General features: G+C 42.3%; 2 protein-coding genes across 4 annotated transcripts; one reads left to right on the top strand and one right to left on the bottom strand.

Annotated features, from left to right (window-relative positions):
* Positions 1–958: 958 nt before the first annotated feature.
* On the top strand, positions 959–24,224 carry LOC122692443 (putative protein ZNF720). Of its 3 annotated transcripts, none has more exons than XR_006340656.1 (3): positions 959–1,007; positions 4,820–4,946; positions 24,143–24,224. XR_006340656.1 is itself a non-coding variant. In XM_043900007.1 (3 exons), the coding sequence occupies exons 1-3, from the start codon at positions 4,802–4,804 to the stop codon at positions 17,202–17,204; spliced, it is 252 nt and encodes an 83-aa protein (XP_043755942.1). In that variant the 5' UTR covers positions 4,462–4,801; the 3' UTR covers positions 17,205–17,263. The 3 variants fall into 3 exon arrangements, 1 of the variants encoding a protein (XP_043755942.1); XM_043900007.1 differs by lacking the exons at positions 959–1,007; positions 24,143–24,224 and adding exons at positions 6,379–6,471; positions 17,191–17,263 and having other exon boundaries at positions 4,462–4,946; XR_006340657.1 differs by lacking the exons at positions 959–1,007; positions 4,820–4,946; positions 24,143–24,224 and adding exons at positions 6,233–6,471; positions 9,506–9,747.
* Positions 22,338–23,182, bottom strand: LOC122692425 (mediator of RNA polymerase II transcription subunit 4-like). Its single transcript, XM_043900001.1, has one exon. It carries the CDS (start codon positions 23,180–23,182, stop codon positions 22,373–22,375), a length of 810 nt encoding a protein of 269 aa, XP_043755936.1. The 3' UTR covers positions 22,338–22,372.
* Positions 24,225–27,646: the final 3,422 nt, after the last annotated feature.

Here is a 27,646-nt window from a genome sequence, read left to right as displayed (position 1 = left end):
TTAATTCATGTGTGATGTAACTTATGACAACACCGATCATTATCAGATAGCATTTAGGGCATCGTTTTCAGAGGCATTTGGCTCAGCCCATACGCACTGTGAACCTAGCGTGTCCTGCTCAGTTCAGTTCAGTTCAGTCGCTCAGTCGCCCTGGACTGCAACACGCCAGGCCTCCTGCTGCCCCTGGTTTCTTTTCCAAGAAAGCGGGGATGGAAATGCTTCCAGGCTCCTGGTCTCTGAAGTTGGAGCTGCCACGCCTGCAGAGAGGTGGTCACAAAAAGCAAATCATTTTGTGAAAACCTGTGTCCCCAGGCTGCAGAGGCGGGTGAAAAAAAACTAAGGACAGGGGAGATCTTTGGGAAGAATTCTGCAAGTAGAGCCTGGCAGGAACCCAAGACCCCCAGGTGATTCTGACCAAACACTCACCTCTCCCCTCCCAGCCCCCAAGGGTACAGGCAGGCTGTGGACCACCACACCCATCCTAGAAAGAGCCCCTCCCCAGGGAATCAGGTTGACCTTCTTTGTTTCTAGAAGTTCCCTCCCTAAACCCTCCCTTCCTGAGGTCTCAGGTGTGAGGTTTCCCCTCAGGGCTCTGAATGCGGGTCTTCCTCTTATATTTCTTTCACAACCCTCCTAGGGTGGGTCAGCTAGCCCAGAAGTAGGGTCCACTGTCTCTCGTGAACTGTTCTCTGTAACTCGAAAAGGAAGGAGAAGAACTAGCCCGGACGATCTGCAAATAGGGTAGAGCACCAGGATGTGATTAGCATTATCAGGTTAGTCTTGATTCCCCACTACAGATTGGGAACACAGAAAGTCGAGAAGGAGCTCAGAAAAGGGTGAGGGAAACAGGAAAACTTCTTCTGTTTCCCTGCAGCAGTTGCAGGTTAAACAGCTGCATGGATGCCTTTGAAGGTATTTTCTCAAATGCAGATGTGAGTTTTCGATGTAGCATCCCCAGAGAAGACGCAGAGCAGGAGGAAGAAGAGGAGGAAATGGCAGCTTCTCAGGTACGTGTTCTGTCCCGGGTCTGGGGCTGTGTCTGCTTTTCTTCCTGAAATGCCTGGACTGAGAACCTGCAAACCTTTAGGTCTCTGCTTCTAACTTTTGTGCCTGGGTGTTTGTTATCAACTTCTTTATTTTTTCCTTTTCTTCTTATCATAGTGAAGCCTGGCTCTTTAGACCACTTCTCTCTTGAGTCGCAGAATCTTGTCTCCCTTGTCTGTATCCTGGCTTTCTATGGAGCATGATGAATTCTCAACATGAATTAGCGACTTTCAACGGGTCAATATATTCCCTTTGTGAGAAGCACTGGTATCCGAGATTCGCACTGGGATGTGGTTCGGTGTTGGGATCTTAGGGAACTAGGGGAAATGCCGTGATGAGTTTACATATGGATGCCATTTCAGCTTTTTAGGAGTTATAAAATGCCCTTATATATTGAATAAACTCAGTCATCCAGAATTTTTCAAAAAATGCTCATAAGTAAAAAGAAAACTAGGAGATACTGTCCTCTGTAATGCTAAGACTTAGTAGTGAAACACATTGTTAGGTAGTTAGAATAGGGAAAAAGAGTCCAAAATGGCAGTGGCTAAAAGACCTGGAAGGGGAAGCCCGCGAAAATAGAACAAAGGAAGGTCCGACGACTGGAATGAGAACCTCAGGTAAAACAAACAACGCGCCTGCCTAGGCCCGATTTACATAAGACAGACCCAGGGGCAGAGAAACAGGTAAAAAGAGGAGTCAAAGCCCTCTTCCTTCTTCTCTCTCTCTCTCTCCCCCGCGCGATGGGGCGATCTTCTCTTCGTGTCTTTGGATCGACCTGTCCTCACAACTCGAAGATGGATTTTCCGGGTATTATCTAAATAAATAGAGCTGTCACACTGATTTATTTAAGAGCTATAACACGGTCTGTCCTCTGAGAGCTGTGACCCGCCAAGGGGCTTTAATGTCCGTTACTCCAAATTTTCGTTGTGACGAGACAAAGAACCCAGGAACATACACTCGCGTGACAACATTGTTAGGATACAAAACAGAGGAAGTATATATGAAATGAATTTTGCATAAAACTGATATTTTTTATGTCACTTCAAGTTATAAATTCCTTATTTTTTCCGAAATGCCCAGGTTCTGATACTGCATCTGCCGTGCATTTAACCATGACAGATGATGTCCACTGGCTCTGGTGATTTCTCTGAGATTATCAGGCTATAGAGTTCGTTTTTCTTTCCCTCTGTCTTTAAACAAGGCTGTGGAAAAATGGAATGAGGAACATGTGAAAACCCTCACAGTTAATGGAGAAAGTCCACATCTTCTTGGTTTCTCTTTGCTTTGGAAAATGAACACTCACTGTGTTGATGATAGATACTGGGTTTTGGGAGTGGGAGTTTTCATCACTCAAGCCCAAGTGTGATGTTTCCAGTACACTCCACGCTCATATCACAGACAAAGTCTTACTCACATTTTTGCATTTTTTTATAAAAATATTTGCAACAATCTTATTGGTGCTAGTCTGTTTTCACCTGTGTTGAATGTCTAAGATACAGCTCAACAAAATGATCCAGTTTTTCAAGAAATTAAAGTTTCAGAACCAAGAGCTCTAATTTATCTCATACCATTGTATATGTCTGCACCCTTGTGTATTTAAAATATACAAAGAATATCATCCACAAGCAGATGTATATATTTTAACCCATTAAAAAGAATCTCGATTTTATTGACATGAGTAGGAATGGCTGAACTGAACATGAACTGATTTTATTGACATGAATATCGATTTTATTGACATGAATATGAACGAACTCTGCTGAACTGAACTGAACTGAACATGAATCAGTTCATTTCAGTCGCTCATTCGTGTCTGACTCTTTGCGACCCCATGAACCGCAGCACTCCAGGTCTCCCTGTCCATCACCAACTCCTAGACTTTACCCAAACTCATGTCCATTGAGTCAGTGATGCCATGTAACCATCTCATCCTCTGTCGTCCCCTTCTCCTCCTGCCTTCAATCTTTCCCAGCATCAGGGTCTTTTCAAATGAGTCAGTTTTTCACATCAGATGGCCAAAATATTGGAGTTTCAGCTTGAACATCCGTCCTTCCAATGAACATCCAGACTGATTTCCTTTAGGATGGACTGATTGCATCTCCTTGCAGTCCAAGGCACTCTCAAGAGTCCTCCAACACCACAGTTCAAAAGCATCAATTCTTCTCTGCTCAGCTTTTTTTATAGTCCAACTCTCACATCCATACATGACTACTGGAAAATTCATAGCCTTGACTAGACGGACCTTTGTGGACAAAGTAATGTTTCTGCTTTTTAATATGCTGCCTAGGTTGGTCATAACTTTCCTTCCAAGGAGTAAGCGTCTTTTAATTTCGTGGCTGCAGTCACCATCTGCAGTGATTTTGGAGCCCCCCCAAAATAAAGTCAGCCAATGTTTCCACTCTTTCCCCATCTATTTGCCATGAAGTGATGGGACTGGATGCCATCATCTTAGTTTTCTGAATGTTAGCTTCTCCTTAATACTCTTTGTAAGTATATAGTCTCATTTTAATATATATGTCTGTATGCATGAAAATGTTTCTCTTTTACTTGTTGTGGTATTCTCCCCAGTTATATAAAGTTCTTTTTAAAAAATACACATATTTATGTTTGCCTGAGTTTTGTCTTGGTTGTAGCCTACAGAATCTTGGAGCCATGTGGGAGACTTTGTTGCAGCAGGCAAACTTTAGATGTGGGTGTGGCATCTAGTTCTCTGACAAGGGACTGAACCCAGCCCCCTGACTTGGGAGCTCAGACTACCAGGGAAGACCCTAGAAAAACTCCTATATACTTTTTTTAGTGTTGTCCCTGGGTAATTGTGTTTTACTAGTTAAATTTTAGTTCAGATAAACTGAAGCAAATTCAAGATTTGTCATTTAATGAATGTTTGTTAAAATATTTGGAAAACGGTGGAACAACAATGTAGTTGATTTTATATTATTTATGTGATGCATTCAAGACCCTGTAAAAACTTTTAGAAAGACATATAGTATATACTAAATAGTTGAAAGGATGATTGCTGCTATGGGTACTATTCTATCAGACCTGTCAATTTTGTAAAACACTTAAAATTCAATGTTAAGTATAAATTCTTACCTTACTGGTCAACCTCTTTGCTTTTCAGAACGGTCATTCATGTGTCAGAATTTTCAACATTACTAGTTAAAATAAGCTTGTTAAAAATGTGGCACATTGGCCCCACTCCAGAACTCTTAGATCAGAGCATGCTTTTTAAAAATATTTCCTGTTTCCTTGATAGGGGGCTTCCCTGGTGACTCAGATGGTGAAGAATCAGCCTGCAATGTGGGAGACCCGGGTCCAATCCCCTGGTGGGGAAGATTCCCATGGAGAAGGAAATGGCAACTCACTGCAGTATTCTTGCCTGAAAAATCACATGGACAGAGAATCCTGGCATGCTACAGTCCATGGGGTCGGAAAGAATCAGACATGACTGAGTGACTAACATGGTTTTCTTGATAGACAGTTTATCCTGGGTCACAGGAGTACAAGTCTCAAAAATAGATAAGTCAGTGTTGATGCGATTGTTTTATAATTTCTCTTCCAGATCAGAATAGTTTCTGTAGTGGTCTGTGGATCATGTCTCATTCTCTTTTCCTGGAGTTAGAAATACAGTGGAAAATACGGCAGTATAAAAATTATATTCCTGTGTAACACCAGACATTCTCCTAAATCAGAACCATTTCTCTTGCTGGTTTCATCTTGGGTCACATTAGGAAGTCTTCCCAGGTCCACGTGGCTTATGTCCTTTGTATTTCAGGGGCTGCTGACATTCCAGGATGTGACCGTAGATTTCACTCAAGACGAGTGGGAATGCCTGGACCTCAGTCAGCGGGAATTGTACAGGGACGTGATGTTAGAGAACTACGGGAATCTGGCCTGCTTGGGTGAGGATCACTCGCTTATAAAATCCCTCAAAAACCCCAAAATTCCAAAAATCTCAGGGTTTTTGTTCATTCATTCTAGAATGTCTCCTGGAATTTTCTGCTTTGTCCAGTAGAGGTTAAGATTCCTACTTTCCAGGGGAAAGTAACCTTCTTTCTTGATATAACCTGCCTTCTTGTTCTTCAGTCGCTAAGTCATGTCCAACTCTTTGCGATCCTGTGGAATGCAGCAAGCCAGGCTTCCCTAGCCTTCTTTAACTCCCAGAGTTTGCTCACATTCATATCCATTGAGTCAATAATGCTATTCAACCATCTCATCTTCTGCCACTCCCTTCCCCTGTACTCAATCTTTCCCAGCATCAGGGTCTTTTCCAATGAATTGGCTCTTCGCATCAGGTGGCCGAAGTATTGGAGCTTCAGCATCAGTCCTTCCAATGAATATTCAGGGTTGATTTCTTTAGAATTGACTGGTGTGATCTCCTTGCTGACCAAGGGACTCTCAAGAGTCTTCTCCAGCACCACAGTTCGAAGGCATCAATTCTTTGATGCTCAGCCTTCTTTATGTTCCATATACCACATCCATACATGACTATTGAAAAAACCATACCTTTGACCTTTGTTGGCAAAGTGATGTCTCTGCTTTTAATATGCTGTCTTTGTCATAGCTTTTCTTCCAAAGGGCAAGCATCTTTTAATTTCATGGCTGCAGTCACCATCTGCAGTAATTTTGGAGCCCCCGCCCCATCCCAAAATTAAATCTGTCACTTTTCCCCTATCTATTTGCCATGACATGATGAGACTGGATGCCATGATCTTAGTTTTCTGAATGTTGAGTTTTAAGCCAGCTTCTTCACTCTCCTCTTTCACCCCCATCAAGAGGCTTTTTCGTTCCTCTTCAAGTTCTGCCATTAGAGTGATATCATGTGCGTGCCTGAGGTTGTTGATATCTCTCCTGGTAATCTTGATTCCAGGGTGTGATTCATCCAGCCCAGCATTTCACAAGATGTACTCTGCATAGAAATTAAATCAGCAGGGTGTCAATGTACGGTCTTGATGAACTCCTTTCCCAATCTGCAACCAGTCAACTGTTCCATGTACGATTCCATCTGTTGCTTCTTGACCTTTGTATACTTCATTTTAGCTTTACCATTTAGGTGGTAATTCTGTAAGTTCTGTTGTATCAAATAGTGCCACTCTCCTCTTAAAACCGGAATTCCACTAACTGCTTTTGCTTTAGTAGAACTTGAGCATAATATCAAAATCTGATTCTGATGCATTTGTCTTTTAAAGATGCTTCCAAAAAACTATTTGGTGAAATTCTTTTTCTTAATGCTATTTTAACTTTCTACCTTGACTTCTCTCTCACCTGAATACATATTGGATTGGAAATTGATGAATATCTCAGAAAACACATATTCCTTTTTCTGATGAACAGGTCTTGTGGTCTCTAAGCCGGGCCTGGTCAAGTTTCTGGAGCAAATGAAGGATCCCTGGGATGTAAGGAGAATGGAGACAGCCATACACCCAGGTATGTGTCTATGGATGAAGCAGATTAAGTCAGGTGAGAGGGACAAGCATTGGGGAGGAAGTCATATTTTGTCATGTGGTTTGAGAAGATCTGCTTCAGTGGAGATGATTTTGGATTAGCCTAGGTTTATTTCTGTCACTGTCATAGAGCATCATCTCCTGACCCATTCCTGATTCTTTTCATCATTTGTGTATTTTTCTCCAGTGATTAATTTTCATATTTACAGTTAGAACCAAAATACTTGTCTTGGCCTGGAACAACCTCTATGACCTGATAACTCGTCCATTTTGGGGCGGTTTTAGGAAATCTGCATATTTCTGAGTAACTATATTAAGCCCTTTTAAAAGTGCTGATTCTGTCCCTAGTCAGAAGTGTGTGGGTGGAGCTGTGAAAAAATTGCCAAACTTCTAGGAATACTGGGGACAGATGTTTTTTGAATTCTACCATATAATTTCCAGTCCACTGGAAACTATACATATGACCTTAGAAATATCATAGTCAAATTCTTTCTTCACTGCATAAGACACCTCATTAAAATGAGAGAATGCAAATCTGAATTTTAGGTTACGTCTTCTCTTTTTTTATATGAACTAACATTAAATGTGTTAAGTATATTTGTCCCAATTCATTAATGCTAAAATGCTTTAATATATTTATTTAACTCACAGAGTTTTTAAACAAATTACTGACACTGGAGTTTAGAACATTTCCCACAGTGCTTTTTTCTGATTGTTCTTCACTATTAAGCTTATAGATGATATAGAGAAATCCTTAAGAAGAAATTTTTCTGTTCCAAAAATGCTATTTTCCAATGTTATGTTAGTTTTGCTATACAGAAAGAATAAGTGATGCACATACACATTTCCTTTCTTGATTAGATTTCCTTCCCATCTAGGTCACCACAGAGCATTGAGTAGAGTTCCCTGTGTTCTCACCATATTTTTCAAGTCTCACTTCTCATTTGATTTGTTAAGAACTCTTAGCTTATTAAATCTATCTTGTTTTTTATGAAACATCCCAGGACTTTATCATTTATGCCATCTATTTCTGATTAGTTCTACCTCAATATCATTTACTATTTTAGACTCTATTAGAACATGCTCCGATAACAACATGAGTGGTAAGTGGGTTAAATAATTAGTAGGCATTAGCATTTGTGAAAACATTTTGTTTGTAAATTTGATTACTTAAAGCAAAAATTAACCATTACACTGCTCAACTTCTCCTCGCTTCCTTGTTCCTGCAGGTTTCTATCTTGACTTCTCCTCTGCACCATACTCCTCTGTCATCTCATCTTGTCCAATGTTCTGTGTTTGTGGTCTCTGTTCTGCAGGCTGCAGATCCTAGTTCCTCTTGCTATGGTGTCTGCTCCCTGGCGGGTGAGGTGGTCCTGAGACTTGTGCCCTTATGCCCTTGAGAGGGGCTTGATTGTTACTATTGTGACCAGAGCCTGCCCGGATCCTGAGGGCCGCTTCACCTTTCCTCTGTGGCTGTAACTGTTTGTGGAGGGGTCTGCTTCCTGATTGGTGGAGCAGAGGCCCCAGATCTGAAATGAGCTCTGCTCTGATCTGTGGTGCTGCTGATCTAGTGGAACTGGTGCACACCCCCTGGGAGGGAAGCCGCTGAGTGTTGCTCCTCTGGGGATGTTCTTCTCGGAGAGTGCTCTGCGTGTCATCTTTCATGTGCTGTGCGAGCTCTCGTGTGACCCTGTGTTGGCATTGATCTTGGCGCCACCTGAACCATGGGTATGCTGGCACTTGACCCTGGTGTCTCTTAGATGTTATTTTCACCAGGTCACCAGCAGAGATCCACTGTAGTCATATCCCAGGTGTACATTCATTGTGGAGCTGGACCCGCTGCGGTGCTATGGGGGCAATGTAGACTGTGACCTGGGCCAAATGCCTCATGTGTCTGCCTACAAAGTCTACAGTTGCTAAAGCCAGACTGGTCTTGATTGCCAGAGCCTCATTTCCATCCAGATGTTCTGTTGGGGCTGAGTTTACCAAGCCAGTTGTGGGGTGTAACACCATGGTTTGTACAGATGCAAGGAGAGGTCTCAGCTTTTCTTGCTTAGTGGCAGGGACTTGGGGCTCAGCTGTGGTTTCAGCACCACCTGTACATTGGGACCACCCACAGGCGTGTGCTCTGAAGGTGCCACTGGAGCCCATGAGACTACCATGGTGGGGAGGAGGATGGGGAGGAGGAAGCAGCTGTGGGGGTCATGAGATCACCCACATAGCTGCGAGCCATTTCTCGTGTCTGGAGAGGCAGGGACAGGCACAGGGGGAGAGAGGTTGCAAGGAGGTTCTTCCCTTCAGGCATCACTCAGCAGCCCCACTTTGCTTCTCTGGTGGTTCAGGCTTCCTCCACAAGCATCCCATTTGCAGAGCTCCTCCCTCCCTCCTGTCCACTCAGGATGTCTCCTTATGGCCAACCGTAGTCCTCTACCTGGGTCTGCTCTCCGAAACCCACGTTCCAGCACCCAGCCCTTGTCTGCATCGGAGGACACCCTCTCAGGCTGGGTGGGCAGGGCAAGGGTCAGTACCTTGCGTACAGGTCTCACTCTGTCCTGCACGCTGGTTGCCGTGTTCTCTTCCCACAGAGGACGAGGCTCCCCGTCTGTCCCAACTGAGCTCCCCCCAGTGAGGGTCTTCCCTGGATGTGGAGACCTCTCCTCTCTTCAGATCCCCCCAGGTTTTTGTGGGTCCCATCCTGCTTCTTTTCCTCTCCCCTTTCCTCCTTCTCTCTCTTGTCCTACCTGGCTCAGCAGGGATCTTTCTTGTCCTTTCAGCTGTCCAAGTTCCTCTGCCCGTGTTCCGCAGGGCTCTGTGAGAAGTTTTCCACTTCAAGATGTATTCTTGATGCTTTGGTGGAGAGAGATGAACTCCACGTCTTCCGAATCCTCTACCATCTTGACTCCTTCTATCTCGGTTTTAGGCTTAATCTAGCCAAGTGTATGCCAATTTTATGTAAATTGTAAACTATATTCCCCAAGAATAGTAAGTAGAATAACTTATTATTTGGTATCTTTCAGCTGTGTCTTCTCACGACACCCAGGGTTTGAGGACCCAAAAGCCAGGCTTAGAAGATTTACTCCCAACAGCAAAGCTAGGAATATATGAAAGATTTCACCTTGCAAATTTACATTTAACCAACGACTGGGAATCTATGAGGGCATATAAAGAGCGGAGAGCATGTTATGATGGACACAACCAAGTTGGTACAGTTTCCCATAAAGTAAACATTCCCATCAAAAGAAATCAAGGATGTGAATCAAATAAGGAAAAACCAATTTCATGTGACCACTTTCAGTCATCAACATCTGCAGATAACTGTATATTTGTCAGGAAAAATCCACATCATCTCTTGAAACATACATCTTCTCTGAAGGGAAATGAGGAAAATTTGGAAAGTCATCTAGTCTCTACTGCAAATACTCATTCAAACCTATACTTTGAGCATAGGTGTGTATTAAATATACATTCAAACATGTCTGGAAACCAGAAACTTAAACATGAGGGGGAAAATCCCCAATACAATCAATCTGAGGGATCCTTTAACAAGGGTTTATTGTTCTTCAACCAGCAACTATTTTCTCCTTGTTGCAAAATCTGTAATGTTGAAAATAATGGGAGAGACCTTATTCAACCGTCATTGTTCAATACATATGGAGGTATAATTAGTGTGGAACAACTTTACAAGTGTAACAAAATGAGGAATGCCTTAAGCAGGAGCTCTACCCCCAACAAATACAAGCGTATACCTGATAGAATGAGAAGCTCTTCATGCAATGAAACTGGGCATAATGTTGACCAAGACTCATATCTCATGAAACAACAGGGACATCAATTTTCAGACAACAATTCTAAACATCATAAGTGTAGGAATATATTTTATCAAAGCTCAAATCTTACTATTAATACTTATAAGAATATGGATGTTGGACAGAAGACTTATAATTGTTATGATTATGGTAAAGTTTTTAACCAGTCTCCAAAACTTATTCAACAGCAGAATATTCAGACTAAGTGGAAACATTGCAAGTGTAATACATGTGGAAAAGTCTTTAGTAACTCACCAAATCGAAGTAGACATAGGAAAATTCATACAGGAAGAAAATATTTCAAATGTTCAGCATGTGGGCAAACCTTTAATCAGAGTTCATATTTAACTGAACATCTGGGAATCCATGCTGGGAAGAAACTATACAAATGTACAGAATGTGAGAAAGTCTTTATCTGCTGTTCATGTGTTACTCAACATCAGCAAATTCACACTAGGGAGAGACCTTATAAATGTACAGACTGTGGCAAAGCCTTTATCCATTTTTCACTTCTTACTCGACATCAACGAATACATTCTGGGGAGAGACCTTATAAATGTACAGCATGTTGCAAAGCCTTTATCCGTTATTCACTTCTTACTCGACATCAACGAATCCATACTGGGGAGAGACCTTATAAATGTACAGCATGTGGCAAGGCTTTTAAGCACAGTTCAAGTTTAACTCAACATCAGCGAATCCATACTGGGGAGAGACCTTATAAATGTACAGCATGTGGCAAAGCCTTTATCCGTTATTCACTTCTTACTCGACATCAACGAATCCATACTGGGGAGAGACCTTATAAATGTACAGCATGTGGCAAGGCTTTTAAGCACAGTTCAAATTTAACTCAACATCAGCGAATCCATACTGGGGAGAGACCTTATAAATGTACAGCATGTGGCAAGGCTTTTAAGCACACTTCAAATTTAACTCAACATCAGCGAATCCATACTGGGGAAAGGCCTTATAAATGTACAGACTGTGGCAAATCCTTTTCCCACAATTCAGGTCTTTCTAGACATCAGAGAGTTCATACTGCAGAGAAATGTTAAAAATGTAAGGAATGTGGCTGAGAATTTCATCACAGCCATCACCTCACTCACAATCAGAGAATACATAGTGCAGAGAAACCCTAGAAATGAATCAGTGATAAAAAAAAAAAAAAAAATTTGGTCCTAAATATACAATTTTGAAAAAAACCAGTGTTTTCTTTGGAAAGGTACATGAATGAAATAGAAAAATGTAGAAAACTGCTTAATCAAACGTAACTCAGTACCAGAGAATTCATACTAGAAAGCATTTCATTAGTACCACTTTTGTTGAATTACTCGAAGCAGAAACACTGTAGCAAGTATTCCATAAGTAAAACACATACAAAATTGATATGTTAGTATGGATCACAAGATGAAGGCGTGGATATTTGCAGAGGTATAATTATTATTAATGTATCCTTGTTTATGTTAATGTTATTTGAGATTATTAAGGAACGAAAAGGAATGTATTTCAACTCTCAAATTACTACATGCTGTGATTTGTTTCTACTGTATATATGAACTTATGTTTTTGATGGTTGTTGCGCAATGGTAAGAGAAGCCCTTCTATATGAAGTGGGAATCATTTACATTTATTCTCCAATTTATAAGATTAAGAACACAGTCATGTTATATACACACTAAACCTCTGAATGGAGGTATTTGTCACTGATGTCAAACACCTCTGTGGTCACCATGATGTAAGTGATCAGGGAATAATTCAAAGTAAGACAGAAGTTTGCTCTAAGTTTTCAATAATTATGTTACTTGCTTTTTAAGCATAAAACAAGGATAGTTCATGAAAATCGAAGGTATTTTTATAACAGCAACATAGAGAAATCATGCATATTATCTGGCAGGGTTGAAGTAAAGACACCTCTTCTATCTGATGTAAGTATAGAAAACTCTGGAAAAGTCATATTAATATAATTAATGTCCATCCATGTTTACTAAATTAGCCTCCATTTTGTAAACCATATAAATCACATTATCAGATCATTTCATCAGAGAAACAGGACAGTTTTTAGAAGCTTGTAATGTGTATTTTAATCAAGGATCAAACAACAATTGTAAAAGGTTTTATTCCACCTGTGCAAAATTAATGTATCTTAATAAAAGTGAATGGTTTTTCAGTGTTACAATTGATGTGGAATGAATGAAGGGTTAACCCACCACCAGCATTAACGTCTCCCACCTATTTAAGGTTGCAGGAAAGGTAACGTAATAATAAACTATTTAAAGCACAGGGGGATGGCATCTGTAGAAATTAGTTCCTTACTACCATTAAACCTCTCATAACTTCATATATTTCCCACCATTTCTATGTTGTATCTCCACTCCCATTTTTATCTACTTGGACATCGTGGTGTTTCTAATAAGAAGGATCATACAGAGTACTGTTGAGAGCTCCCCTGAACTGCTCCATGCTGTTGCTGCCTCAGCGTCTGTCTGGGGAGCAGGCAGCCTACAGGTCCTTGAACTCACACCAGCCAGTCCTGTGAGCACCTGCACTAGATGACCCCTTCCTTGGGACCAGCAGTCTTGCTGAACCCCAGGGTCTATTGCACAGGCCCCCCTTCAGTGTTACCCTCAGAGCTCACCAGCATCCTGCTCGTCTTTGTTTGAATGGACCCATCTATACTCAGCGTGTGGGACCCACAGCACTTTACCCAGGGTCAGGTCTGAACCCCAAGTACTGGAAGTTTCTCTGCCTGGTTCTAGCCTGGACCTTCCTCAGGGGACCTCAAGGCTTGCTGTGAATTTTCTGAGGACCTAGAATCATAAACTCACCTGCTGCAATTGTCCTTTGTTCTTCTTTTAGCTAAAACTTTTCAGGGGCTCATTTAAGCAAATGTAAGTTTAACAAAGTCACAAAAAGAATAGTCAAAAGCCATGATGGTAAAATTCTGAACCAAGATTTATAAAATCTTACCCTGTATCATTCTTAGCACATGTGTCTTGTAAGGCTTAAAGGAACTGTTTTCTCATGGCTTTGGCATACTTTGAATGCAATATATAAATATCTGAAGATATATACATAATATGATTTATATAACACACATTGAATACAAGATATAAATATCTGAAGGTATACATGTTAGTGAGAAAACCAAGTAGGAATATGTGAGTGTATGTGTATTCCTACACATTTAACTTAGAGAATTTAGAAATGCTAGATCAAAACTGGTCCTTTCAGAATTGCAGAGGATTTACTAAAACCTCTAAAGCTTGTCAATTTGTTGATTAATATGTTTTGTCTACTTTTCATGGAATTCATTGCCTTAAATGTCAGGAGGTTATGTTTTTTAAGGAACTTCCACACGGTCCTCTCACGTGACTGCACCAGCTTACAATCCCTCCAGCCATGTAGGAGGTTCCCTGATCTCCAAACCCCTTCAGTGTTTGTGATATTGTTTGTGGGCTTTTTGCGCATTGTTATTCCGCCTTGCATGCGGTGATACATCCCTGTAGCTTCTTTTGCATTCCTTAGTGTTTAGGGGTGGTGAGCATATTTCTTTTGCCTCCTGCCCATGGAAAAGAGCAAGCTGCCCCGCCCAGCCTCAGCAGCTGTGGGGTACAGGCTTAGTCTCCCCACAGCATGTGGAGTATTCCTGGACCAGGGATCAGGCTTTTGTCCCCCGCAGTGTCAGATGGATTCTCCACCACCGGTGACCAATCTGTTTAGCTTTTTTCCCTTTTGAGACATATATATATATATATATACATATTTATTTATTGGAATATATATTGCTTTACAATGCTGTGCTGGTTTGTGCTGTATGAAATCGTCAATCAGCCATAACTATACATAAATCTACTCCCTCTTCGACCTCCTTCCCGTGGTCTCCATTTCACCCCTCTGGTCAGCACAGAGCGCCAAGCTGAGCTCCCTGTGGTAAACAGCAGCTTCCGACCATCTACCTATTTTCACCATCAGTTCAGTTCAGTTGCTCAGTCGTGTCTGGCTCTTTGTGACCCCATGGACTGCTGCATGCCAGGTCTCCCTGTCCATCAACAAATCCTGGACCTTGCTCAAACTCATGTCCATTGAGTCAGTGATGCCATCCAACCATCTCATCCTCTGTCGTCCCCTTCTCCTCCCCTCTTTAACCTTTCCCAACATCAGGGTCTCTTCCAATGAGTCAGTTCTTCACATCAGGTGGCCAAAATATAGAAGTTTCAGCTTCAACATCATTCCTTCCAATGAATATTCAGGACTGATTTCCTTTCGGATGGACTGGTTGGATCTCCTTGCAGTCCAAGGGACTCTCAAGAATCTTCTCCAACATTTTATTCATGGTGGTGTATATATGCCAGTGGTACCCTTTCAATTTGTCCCCCTCTTCTTCTCCTGCTGTGTCCACGTCTGATCTCTATATTTGTACAAATATTGTCTTAACAGATATGTATGGAACTTAAAAAATGGTATTGATAAACTTATTTACTGAGCAGGAATATAGGCGCAGAGATAGTTCTTAAGCTTTTGCATGTTAAGCTTTCAAGGCATAAAATACATTGACAATCATTCCATGCATTTTACTGTTGTAGCCGTGTGTTCTGGGAAACAAACTGACTCAGAAGGACAATGCAGATAGCGGAGTGTAGTTTATTACACCGATGGGGCCAAGGCACAGTCTCCTCTTAGCCAAGGACCCCAAACAGTGTTTGTGAAAACTTTATATACCCTAAGTGTACTTGCTCAAACCCACCTCCCCAACTCCTTGAACCTAGTCTGGACAAGGTAAAAGAGAGATATGATCAAAGTTAACCCATGATTCTTGTGTCACAGGACTAAAGGAACAGTGGATATTTATCAACAGGCCTGTGGTCATATCCCAATAAATAGAATGGAATTCACCACTTTGTTTTGTTACAGAGATAATTAACATATTCTTTTAGGCAACAGAGTCCAAGGAGAAGTCTTGAGGCTCTTTTATGGGGGGGCGGGGTGGGATCTGATTTTCCATTGGTATGCCATTTCTATAGACGCCAGGGTACAAAGTTCAGAGTCCACTTGGAGGGTGACCATGGGTGTAGCCTAATGCTCACTGCCTGGCCTAAGACGGAGTCCAGCTGTCTCTGTTTCCTCCTTCATTACCAAGTGAAAGAAGCCCATTTGAAAATGTTACAAAAAGTAGGATTTTTACAATATGACTTTTTGGTGTAGGTAAATGTTCTTATGTGTGCTTAGTTGTGTCTGAGTATCTGTGATCCCAGGGGCTGTAGCCTGCCAGGCTCACCTCTGTCCATACATTTCCCAGGAAAGGATACTGGAGTTGGTTGCCATCTTTTCCTCCAGGGGATCTTCCTGACCCAAGGATTGAACCCGCATCACCTGGATGTCCTGCATCGGCAGGCAGATTCCTTACCACTCAGTTACCTGGGAATCTAGTAAGAAATATAGAAGAGATTAAAAAAGTCCATGATTACTGTGGGTTTCAAAGGAGCGACTATGAATATCCTCAGTCTAGAGAACTTTCAGGACCATGAAATAATTTGTGTTAAACTGTCATGATGGACACATGTTATTAAAGATTTATCCAGAGGTATGGAGTACACATTTCTAAAAGAGGAACAAAGGGGTAAACTAGAGAGTGTATCTATTTACTGCCCACGTAGATTCAGCAGTGGTAGCAAATGCTCACTCTGGTGGGGAAAGCTAAGTAAGGAGATTGTCCACATGTGGGAACAAGAGGTATATGGGAAATGTCTATACTTTATTCTCAAATCTGCAGTGAAATAAATCTTCTACAAAGTTGGTACTGGTGAATGCAGACTGAATATTTTTTAGAATATATAATATGAGAAATATGAATATGCTTCTATCTTTAATTTTTCCTTGGTCATTATGCTTTAAAGATGTGGGAAAATAGAGCTCTCTAAATGGAGGAGACAACGAACTGTAGCAGTTGATTCATAAAACCTAGAAAAACACAGACAGGAAGTAGAGCAACAACATTCTCAGGTGTTAATTCATGTGTGATGTAACTTATGACAACACGGATCATTACTTCTTGGTTGGTCATCAGATAGCATTTAGGGCATCGTTTTCAGAGGCATTTGACTCCGCCCATACGCACTGTGAACCTAGCGTGTCCTGCTCAGTTCAGTTCAGCTCAGTTGCTCAGTCCCCGTGGACTGCAGCACGCCACGTCTCCTGCTGCCCCTGGTTTCTTCTCCAAGAAAGCGGGGATGGAAGTGCCTCCAGGCTCTTGGTCTCTGAAGTTGGAGGTGCCACGCCTGCAGAGAGGTGGTCACAAAGCAAATCATTTTGTGAAAACCTGTGTCCCCAGGCTGCAGAGGGGGGTGAAAAAAAACTAAGGACAGGGGAGATCTTTGGGAAGAATTCTGCAAGTAAAGCCTGGCAGGAACCCAAGACCCCCAGGTGATGCCCACCAAACACTCACCTCTCCCCTCCCAGCCCCCAAGGATACAGGCAGGCTGTGGATGACCACACCCATCCTAGAAAGAGCCCCTCCCCAGGGAATCAGGTTGACCTTCTTTGTTTCTAGAAGTTCCCTCCCTAAACCCTCCCTTCCTGAGGTCTCAGGTGTGAGGTTTTCCCTCAGGGCTCTGAATGCGGGTCTTCCTCTTACGTTTCTTTCACAACCCTCTTAGGGTGGGTCCGGTAGTACAGAAGGAGGGCCCACTGTTTCTCGTGAACTGTTCTCTGTAACTCGAAAAGGAAGGAGAAGAACTAGCCCCGAAGATCTGCAAATAGTGTAGAGCACCAGGATGTGATTAGCATTATCAGGTTAGTCTTGATTCCCCACTACAGATTGGGAACACAGAAAGTCGAGAAGGAGCTCAGAAAAGGGTGAGGGAAACAGGAAAACCTTTTCTTCTCTTTCCCTGCAGCAGTTGCAGGTTAAACAGCTGCATGGATGCCTTTGAAGGTATTTTCTCAAGATGCAGATGTGAGTTTGGGATGTAACATCCCCAGAGAAGACGCAGAGCAGGAGGAAGAAGAGGAGGAAATGGCAGCTTCTCAGGTACGAGTCCTGTCCCGGGTCTGGGGCTGTGTCTGCTTTTCTTCCTGAAATGCCTGGACTGAGAACCTGCACACCTTTAGTTCTCTGCTTCTAACTTTTCTGCCTGGGTGTTTGTTATCAACTTCTTTAGTTTTTCCTTTTCTTCTTATCATAGTGAAGCCTGGCTCTTTAGACCACTTCTTCCTTGTGTCCCAGAATCTTGTCTCTCTTGTGTGTATCCTGGCTTTCTACGGAGCATGATGAATTCTCAGCATGAATTAGCGACTTTCAACTGCTGAATATATTCCCTTTGTGAGAGAGAAGCACGGAGAGGCACTGGTATCCTAGATTCCCACTGGGATGTGGTTCGGTGTTGGGATCTTAGGGAACTAGGGGAAATGGCATGATGAGTTTACATGGGGATGCAATTTCAGCTCTTTAGGAGTTAGAAAATGCCCTTATATATTGAATAAACTCAGTGATCCAGAATTTTTCAGAAAATGCTCAGAAATAAAAAGAAAACTAGGAGATACTGTCCTCTGTAATGCTAAGACTTACTAGTTAAACACATTGTTAGGTAGTTAGAATAGGGAAAAAGAGTCCAAAATGGCAGTGGCTAAAAGACCTGGAAGGGAAAGCCTGAAAAAAACAGAACAAAGGTAGGTCAGAGGACCGGAGTGAGAATCTCAGGTAAAACAACGCGCCTGCCTAGGCCTAATTTACATTAGACAGACCCAGGGGCCGAGAAACAGATAAAAATAGGAGCCAAATCCTCTTCCTTCTTGTCTCCATCTCTCTCTCTCCCGCGCGATGGGGTGATCTCCTCGCGTCTTGGGATCGACATGTCCTCACAACTCAAAGATGGGTTTTCCGGGTATTATCTAAATAAATAGAGCTCTAACACTGATTTATTTAAGAGCTATAACACGGCCTGTCCTCTGAGAGCTGTGACCCGCCAAGGGGCGTTAATGTCCGTTACTCCAAATTTTCGTTGTGACGAGACAAAGAACCCAGGAACAGACACTCGCGTGACAACATTGTTAGGATACAAAACAGAGGAAGTATATATGAAATGAATTTTGCATAAAACTGATATTTTTTATGTTAGGTTCAAGTTAGAATTTCCTTGTTTTTTCTGACATGCCCAGGTTCTGATAGTGCATCTTCCGTGTGATCCATTTACACCATGACAGATGATCTCCACTGGCTCTGGTGATTTCTCTGAGATTATCAGGCTATAACGTTCATTTTGTTTCCCTCTGTCTTTAAACAAGGCTGTGGAAAAATGGAATGAGGAACATGTGAAAACCCTCACACTTAATGGAGAAACTCCACATCTTCTTGGTTTCTCTTTGCTTTGGAAAATGAACACTCACTGTGTTGATGATCGATACTGGGTTTGGGGAGTGAGAGTTTTCATCACTCAAGCCCAAGTGTGATGTTTCCAGTACACTCCTCGCTCATATCACAGACATAGTCTTCTTACTCACATTTTTGCATTTTTTTGTCAAAATATTTGCAAAGATCCTATTGGTGCTAATCTGTTTTCACCTGTGTTGAATTTCTAAGATACAGCTCAACAAAATGATACAGTTTTTCAAGAAATTAAAGTTTCAGAGCCAAGAGCTTTAATTTATCTCATACCATTGTATATGTTTGCCCCCTAGTGTATTTAAAATATACAAAGAATATCTTCCACAAGTAGATGTATATATTTTAACCCATTAAAAATAATGTCGATTTTATTGACATGAATAGGAATGACTGAACTGAACTGAACATGAACTCATTTTATTGACACGAATATCAATTTTATTGACATGAATATGAATGAACTCAGCTGAACTGAACTGAACTGTACATGAATCACTTCAGTTCCGTTGCTCATTCGTGTCTCACTCCTTGTGACCCCATGAACCGCAGCACTCCAGGTCTCCCTGTCCATCACCAACTCCTGGAGTGTATCCAAACTCATGTCCATTGAATCAATGATGCCATCTAACCATCTCATCCTCTGTCGTCCGCTTCTCCTCCTGCCTTCAATCTTTCCCAGCATCAGGGTCTTTTCAAATGAGTCAGTTTTGCGCATCAGATGGCCAAAATATTGGAGTTTCAGCTTGAACATCAGTCTTTCCAATGAACATCCAGACTGACTTCCTTTAGGATGGACTGGTTGGATCTCCTTGCAGTCCAAGGGACTCTCAAGAGTCTTCTGCAACACCACAGTTCAAAAGCATCAATTCTTTTATGCTCAGCTTTCTTTATAGTCCAACTCTCACATCCATACATGACTACTGGAAAAACCATATCCTTGACTAGACGGACCTTTGCGGACAGAGTAATGTTTCTGCTTTTTAATATGCTGCCTAGGTTGGTCATAACTTTCCTTGCAAGGAGTAAGCGTCTTTTAATTTCGTGGCTGCAGTCACCATCTGCAGGGATTTTGGAGCCCCCAAAAAGAAAGTCAGCCACTGTTTCCACTCTTTCCCCATCTATTTGCCATGAAGTGAGGGGACCAGGTGCTGTGATCTTAGTTTTCTGAATGTTAGCTTTTTCTTAATACTCTTAGTAAGTATACAGTCTCATTGTAATATGTCTGTATGCATGAAAATGTTAAAAGTATTTTTTTTTCTTGTTTTGGTATTCTCCCCAGTTATATAAAGTTCTTTAAAAAAAAAAAATACACGTATTTATGTTTGGCTGAGTTGTGTCTTGGTCGTAGCGTGCAGAATCTTGGAGCCATGTAGGGGACTTTGTTGCAGCAGCCAAACTTTAGCTGTGGTGTGTGGGATCTAGTTCTCTAACAAGGGACTGAACCCAGCCTCCTGACTTGGGAGCTCAGACTACCAGGGAAGACCCTAGAAAAACTCGCATACACTTTCTTTAGTGTTGACTCTGTGTATTTGTGTTTTACTAGTTAAATTTTAGTTCACATGAACTGAAGCAAATTCAAGATCTGTCATTTAATGAATGTTTGACAAAATATTTGCAAAACGGTGGAACAACAATTGTTGATTTTATATTATTTATGTGATGCATTCAAGAACCTGTAAAAACTTTTAGAAAGACATATAGTATATACTAAATACTTCAAAGGATTATTGCTGCTATCGGTAGTATTCTATCAGACCTCTCAATTTTGTAAAACACTTAAAATTCAAAGTTAAGTATTAATTCTTACCTTAGTGGTCTACTTCTTTGCTATTCAGAACGGTCATTCATGTATCAGAATTTTCAACATTACTAGTTAAAATAAGCTTGTTAAAAATGCGGCACATTGGCTCCACTACAGTACTCTTAGATCAGAGCATGCTTTTTTAAAATATTTCCTGTTTCCTTGATAGGGGGCTTCCCTGGTGGCTCAGATGGTGAAGAATCTGCCTGCAAAGTGGGAGACCCAGGCCCGATCCCTTGGTGGGGAAGATTCCCCTGGAGAAGGAAATGGCAACTCACTCCAGTATTCTTGCCTGAAAAATCGCATGGACAGAGAGTCCTGGCATGCTACAGTCCATGGGGTCGGAAAGAATCAGACATGACTGAGTGACTAACATGCTTTCCTTGATAGACAGTTTATCCTGGGTCACAGGAGTACAACTCTCAAAAATAGATGTCAGTGTTGATGTGATTCTTTTATAATTTCTCTTCCAGATCAGAATAGTTTCTATAGTGGTCTGTGGATCATATCTCATTCTCTTTTCCTGGAGTTAGAAATACAGTGGAAAATACGGTAGTATAAAAATTATATTCTTGTGTAACACCAGACATTCTCCTAAATCAAAACCGTTTCTCTTGCTGGTTTCATCTGGGTCACATTAGGAAGTCTTCCCTGGTCAACATGGCTCATGTCCTTTATATTTCAGGGGCTGCTGACATTCCAGGATGTGACCATAGATTTCACTCAAGAGGAGTGGGAATGCCTGGACCTCGGTCAGCGGGAATTGTACAGGGACGTGATGTCAGAGAACTACGGGAATCTGGCCTGCTTGGGTGAGGATCACTTGCTTCCAGAATCCCTTATGTATCCTCAGAGTTTTTGTTCATTCATTCTAGAATGTCTCCTGGAATTTTCTGCTTTGTCCAGTAGAGGTTAAGATCCCTACTTTCCAGAGGAAAGTAACCTTCTTTCTTGATGTAACCTGCCTCCTTGTTGTTCAGTTGCTAAGTGATGTCCAACTCTTTGCGGTCCCGTGGAATGCAGCAAGCCAGGCTTCCCTAGCCTTCTTTAACTCTCAGAGTTTGCTCAAATTCATATCCACTGAGTCAATACTGCTCTTCAACCATCTCATCTTCTGCCACTCCCTTCTCCTGCCCTCAATCTTTCCCAGAATCAGGGACTTTTCCAATGAATTGGCTCTTCGCATCAGGTTGCCAAAGTATTGGAGCTTCAGTACCAGTCCTTCCAATGAATATTCAGGGTTGATTTCTTTAGGATTGACTGGTGTGATCTCCTTGCTGACCAAGGGACTCTCAGGAGTCTTCTCCAGCACCTTAGTTCGAAGGCATCAATTCTTTGGTGCTCAGTCTTCTTCTTCTTCTTCTTCTTTTTTTTTTTTTTTTACAAACAAAAATAAGTTTATTTACAAAAAATACAATAATTACAAGGAGTATAAATTGAGATGATTTCTCCTCTTCCTGTGACAAAAAGTAATAGCCTTTACTTTCAGATGAGGGTTTCTGTTATATAATGCACACTCTGTGATCGGGTGCTCTTGTTTATGCTTTTCTAAATAACTTCAGGAAGCCTACTAATGATAGGTACGTGGGTCATTTCCCTCAAATCTTATTTCCAGTACTATGCACAAGTCCAACACAATTGGAACAGAACAAGGTAAGACAGCATTGAACTGAAAAAGCTTTACCCCAACAGTAAAGTGTGATTTTTCTTTAAGTATTAACCTAGTGGTTTAGAACTGAAACCTAATTTTCGGCTTTAATAAAAAAGTCCACTATGATTTTTAATGGGCAGAACAATTCTACAGCCAACATCACCTGGCTAGCTTTCCACATTGACCTAATAAGAAACAGATTTCTATAGTATTCAATTCTGTTTGCTTTTCATCTTATGGTTTCTAATCAGAGTCACTGGTGCTGCTTGAGGAGTCCGTTGACATAACCTCTACATCGTCCTCGTTTTCTTTGTTGTGCCCTGGAGGTTCCAACAGAAAGTCATGACTGTGGTTTGGTGGCAACCTATTTATCGCCATATCATTTGACTGCCAGGGATACTGTGGAGCAAGGACATCTGGCAGTCTGCCCGCTGCAAGTGCGTCCCCTGGGAGATGACCATTTACTCCATTAGTGGAAGGATTGTTCATCTGACCCAGTAATCCACTTCTCATCTCCAAATCTGTTGGGTCTGGTCTCCGTGGGTCCCCTGGGACCCAGGTCAGTGGGGCACACACAGCATTACTTGCACTAATCCTATGTGCATACTTAATCATTTCTTCAGAGGAAATAGCACCTTTTCTTGCTTTTTCTATTGACTTGAGTTTTTCTATTGCTTGGTAAACAGCTGTTGCCAGTATCTGTTCTGCTTCCTTTAGCTGTTTTTGTAGTTGCTGAATATCACTGTCTCTCTTTTCTACTTCTTTTTCTAAAACTTGCATTTCATGATGGGCTTTTCCCTGATTAAGTGCCAATTTCATTAGTTCCTGAAATTCCCCATCTCTGTGAATTAACAACTCCAGGACCTGGTTCTCCTCTCCAGACTGTAGCAACTTTTGGTTTCTTGAAATTGCCAGCATTTCTACAAGTTCTCTCGACCAGACCTCCAGATCTTCCAGCGCTGACAGCAGCCGCTCTCGCGTGCTGTTACCGCCGGCAGCTCCTAAGCCGCCGCCCGGCCGCTCCTCCGTCTCGCCACTCGCTGCCGCCGCCATGCTGCCCACAGACCAGCGTGCACGCAGCTCTGGTGCTCAGCCTTCTTTATGTTCCAAATATCACATCCATACATGACTATTGAAAAATCCATAGCTTTGACTATACAGACCTTTGTTGGCAAAGTGATGTCTGTGCTTTTTACTATGCTGTCTTTGTCATAGCTTTTCTTCCAAAGGGCAAGCATCTTTTATCTTTTTATTTTTTGGCAAGCATCTTTTAATGTCATGGCTGCAGTCACCATCTGCAGTAATTTTGGAGCCCACCCCCCTTCCCAAAACTAAATCTGTCACTGTTTCCACTTTTCACCTATCTATTTGCCGTGAAGTGATGAGACTGGATGCCATGATCTTAGTTTTCTGAATGTGGAGTTTTAAGCCAGCTTTTTCACTCTCCTCTTTCACCCCCATCAAGAGGCTTTTTAGTTCCTCTTCAAGTTCTGCCATTAGAGTGATATCATCTGTATATCTGACGTTGTTGATATCTCTCCTGGTAATCTTGATTCCAGGTTGTGAATCATCCAGCCCAGCATTTCACATGATGTTCTCTGCATAGAAATTAAATAAGCAGAGTGGCATTGTACAGCCTTGATGTACTCCTTTCCCATTCTGCCACCAGTCAACTGTTCCATGTACGATTCGAACTGTTGCTTCTTGACCTGCATATTCTTCATTCTAGGTTCGTGGTAATTCTGTAAGTTCTGTGGTATCAAATAGTGCCACTCGCCTCTTAAAACTGGAATTCCACTACCTGGTTTTGCCTTAGTAGTACTTGAGCATAATATCAGAATCTGATTCTGATGCATTTGTCTTATAAAGATGCTTCCAATAAATTATTTGGTGAAATCATTTTTTTAATGCTATTTTAGCTTTCTACCTTGACTTCTCTCTCACCTGAAATCATATTGGATTGGAAATTGATGAATATCTCAGAAAACACATATTCCTTTTTCTGATGAACAGGTCTTGTGGTCTCTAAGCCAGACCTGGTCACATTTCTGGAGCAAATGAAGGATCCCTGGGATGTAAGGAGAATGGAGACAGCCGTATACCCAGGTATGTATCTATGGATGAAGCAGATAATTCGGGTGAGAGGGACAAGCATTGTGGAGGAAGTCATACTTTGTCGTGTGGTTTGAGAAGATCTGCTTCAGTGGAGACGATTTTGGATTAGCCTAGGTTTATTTCTGTCACTGTCATAGAGCGTCATCTCCTGACCCATTCCTGATTCTTTTTATCACTTGTATATTTTTCTCCAGTGATTAATTTTCACATTCACAGTTAGAACCGAAATATTAATCTTTGCCTGGAACAACCTGCATGACCTGATAATTCGTCCATTTTGGGGAGGTTTTAGAAAATCTGTGCATATTTCTGAGTAACTATATTAAGCCCTTTTAAAAGTGCTGATTCTGTCTCTAGTCAGAAGGGTGTGGATGGAGCTGTGAAAAAATTGCCAAACTTGTAGGCATACTGGGGACAGATGTTTTTTGTTTTCTACCGTATAATTTCCAGTGCACTGGAAACTACACATATGCCCTTAGAAATTTCATAATCAGATTCTTTCTTCACTGCATTGTGACAGCCACGCTTTCTGGGAAACAAACTCACTCACAAGAACAATGCAGATAGTGGAGTGCAGTTTATTACACCAGCGGGCCCAAGGCAGAGTCTCCTCGTAGCCAAGGACCCTGACCAGCATTTGTCAAAATCTTTTATACCCCATGTGTTCATGTCCAAACCCACCACCCCAATCCCTTGATGCTTACAAAGAAAGGGTAAGTACAATCACAATAACCCCATCATTCACTTGTTATGTGTTCAAACAGTTAATCATCAATAAGCCCACGGTTACATTCCAACCAGTTAATAACCGGTAAGCCTGTGCTTACATTCTGATAGATAGTGTCCAGAGGCAGGGGTGATTATTGTCTGTCTTCTCTTAGGTGATGAGTAACCTGGATATGATCGTCAAGGTTTGCCTGTCCGGAGGGGGTCTTATCCTTCCATTGTCGTTCCCACAGGCACTAAGCAGAGAGTTCAGAGTCCACTGGAGAGGTGGCCGAGCACGATCAGCACAGACAGGCCTGAGATGGAGTCCAGGCCCTGTGAATTCCTTCTTCACATAAGACACCTCACTAAAATGAGAAAATGCAAATATGAATTTTATGTGAAAGTTTCTCTTTTCTTTATATGAACTAACATTAAATATGTTAAGTATATATGTGCCAATTCATTAATGCTAGAATGCTTTAATATATTTATTTAACTCACAGAGTTTTTAAAGAAATTATTGACGTGGGAGTTTATAACATGTCCCACAGTGCTTTTTTCTGATTGTTCATCACTATTAAACTTATAGATTATATAGAGAAATCTTTAAGAAGAAATTTTTCTGTTCCAATAATGCTATTTTACAATGTTATGTTAGTTTTGCTATACAGAAAGAATAAGTGATACATATACACATTTCCCTTCTTGATTAGATTTCCTTCCCATCTAGTTCACCACAGAGCATTGAGTAGAGTTCCCTGTGTTCTCACCATATTTTTCAAGTCTCACTTCTCATTTGATTTGTTAAGAACTCTTACCTTATTAAATCTATCTTTTTGTTATGAAACATCCCAGGACTTTATCGTTCATGCCATCTTTTTCTGATTAGTTCTAGCTCAATATCATTTACTATTTTAGACTCCATTAGAACATGCTCAGATAACAACATGAGTGGTAAGTGGGTTAAATAATAAGTAGGCATTAGCATTTGTGAAAACGTTTTGTTTGTTAATTTGATTACTTCAAGCAAAAATTAATCATTACACTCCTCAACTTCTCCTCGCTTCGTTGTTCCTGTAGGTTTCTATCTTGACTTCTCCTCTGCACCATGCTCCTCTGTCACCTCATCTTGTCCAATGTTCTGTGTTTGTGGTCTCTCTTCTGCAGGCTGCAGATCCTAGTTCCTCTTGCTCTGGTGTCTGCTCCCTGGTGGGTGAGGTGGTCCAGAGACTTGTGCCCTTATCCCCTTGAGAGGGGGTTGATTGTTACTATTGTGACCAGAGCCTGCCTGGATCTTGAAGTCCGCTTCACCTTTCCTCTGTGGCCGTCACTGTCTGTGGCGGGCTCTGTTTCCTGATTGGTGGAGCAGAGGCCCCAGATCTGAAATGAGCTCTGCTCTGATCTGTGGTGCTTCTGATCTGGTGGGACTGGAGCACACCCGCTGAGAGGGAAGCCACTGAGTGTTGCTCCTCTGGGGATGTTCTCCTTGGAGAGTGCTCTGCGTGTCATCTTTCATGTGCTGTGCCAGCTCTCCTGTGACCCTGTGTTGGCATTGATCTTGGCCCCACCTGAACCATGGGTATGTTGGCACTTGACCCTGGTGTCTCTCAGATGTTGTTTTCACCAGGTCACCAGCAGAGATCCACTGTAATCATATCCCAGGTGTACATTGATTGTGGAGCTGAACCTGCTGTGGTGCTATGGGGGCAAAGTAGACTGACCTGGCCCAAATGCCTCATGTGCATGCCTACAAAGTCTACAGTTGCTAAAGCCAGACTGGTTTTGACTGCCAGAGCCTCATTTCCATCCAGATGTTCTGTTGGGGTTGAGTTTACCAAGCCAATTGTGGGGTGTATTACCATGGTTTGTACAGATGCAAGAAGAGATCTCAGCTTTTCTTGCCTAATGGCAGGGCCTTGGCGCTCAGCTGTGGTTTCAGCATCACCTATACATTGGGACCACCCACAGGCGTGTGTTCTGAATGTGCCCCTGGAGCCCATGAGTCTACCCTGGTGGGGAGGTGGCTGGGGAGGAGGAAGCAGCTGTGGGGGTCGTGAGATCACCCGCCTAGCTGGGACCCATGCCTAGTGCCTGGAGAGTCCGGAACAGGCAGAGGGGCAGAGAGGCTGCAAAGAGGTTCTTTCCTTCGGGCACCACTCAACAGCGCCGCTCTGCTTCTCTGGTGGTTCAGGCTTCCTCCACAAGCATCCCATTTGCACAGCTCCTCCCTCCCTCCCATCCCCTCAGGATGTCTACTCACGGCAAACACAGTCCTCTACCTGGGTCTGCTCTCAGAACGCCACGTTCCAGCACCCAGCCCTTGTCTGCAGTGGAGGACACCCTCTCAGGCTGGGTGGGCAGGGCAGGGGACAGTACCCTGCGTACAGGTCTCACTCTGTCCTGCACGCTGGTTGCCGTGTTCTCTTCCCACAGAGAACGAGGCTCCCCTTGTGTCCCAACTGAGCTCCCACCAATGAGGGGCTTCCTTGGATGTGGAGACCTCTCCTCTCTTCAGATCCCCCCAGGGTTGTGCGGGTCCCATCCGGCTTCTTTTCCTCTTCCCTTTCCTCCATCTCTCCCTTGTCCTACCTGGCTCAGCAGGAATCTTTCTTGTCCTTTCAGGTGTCCAAGTTCCTCTGCCCGTGTTCCTCAGGGCTCTGTGAGAATTTTTCCACTTCAAGATGTATTCTTGAT

The sequence above is a fragment of the Cervus elaphus genome, chromosome 4 (assembly GCF_910594005.1).
Source record: "Cervus elaphus chromosome 4, mCerEla1.1, whole genome shotgun sequence".
Lineage (NCBI taxonomy): Eukaryota > Metazoa > Chordata > Mammalia > Artiodactyla > Cervidae > Cervus > Cervus elaphus.
The sequence above is the reverse complement of the archived record's forward strand: the minus strand, read 5'-3'. Positions and strand labels throughout refer to the sequence as shown.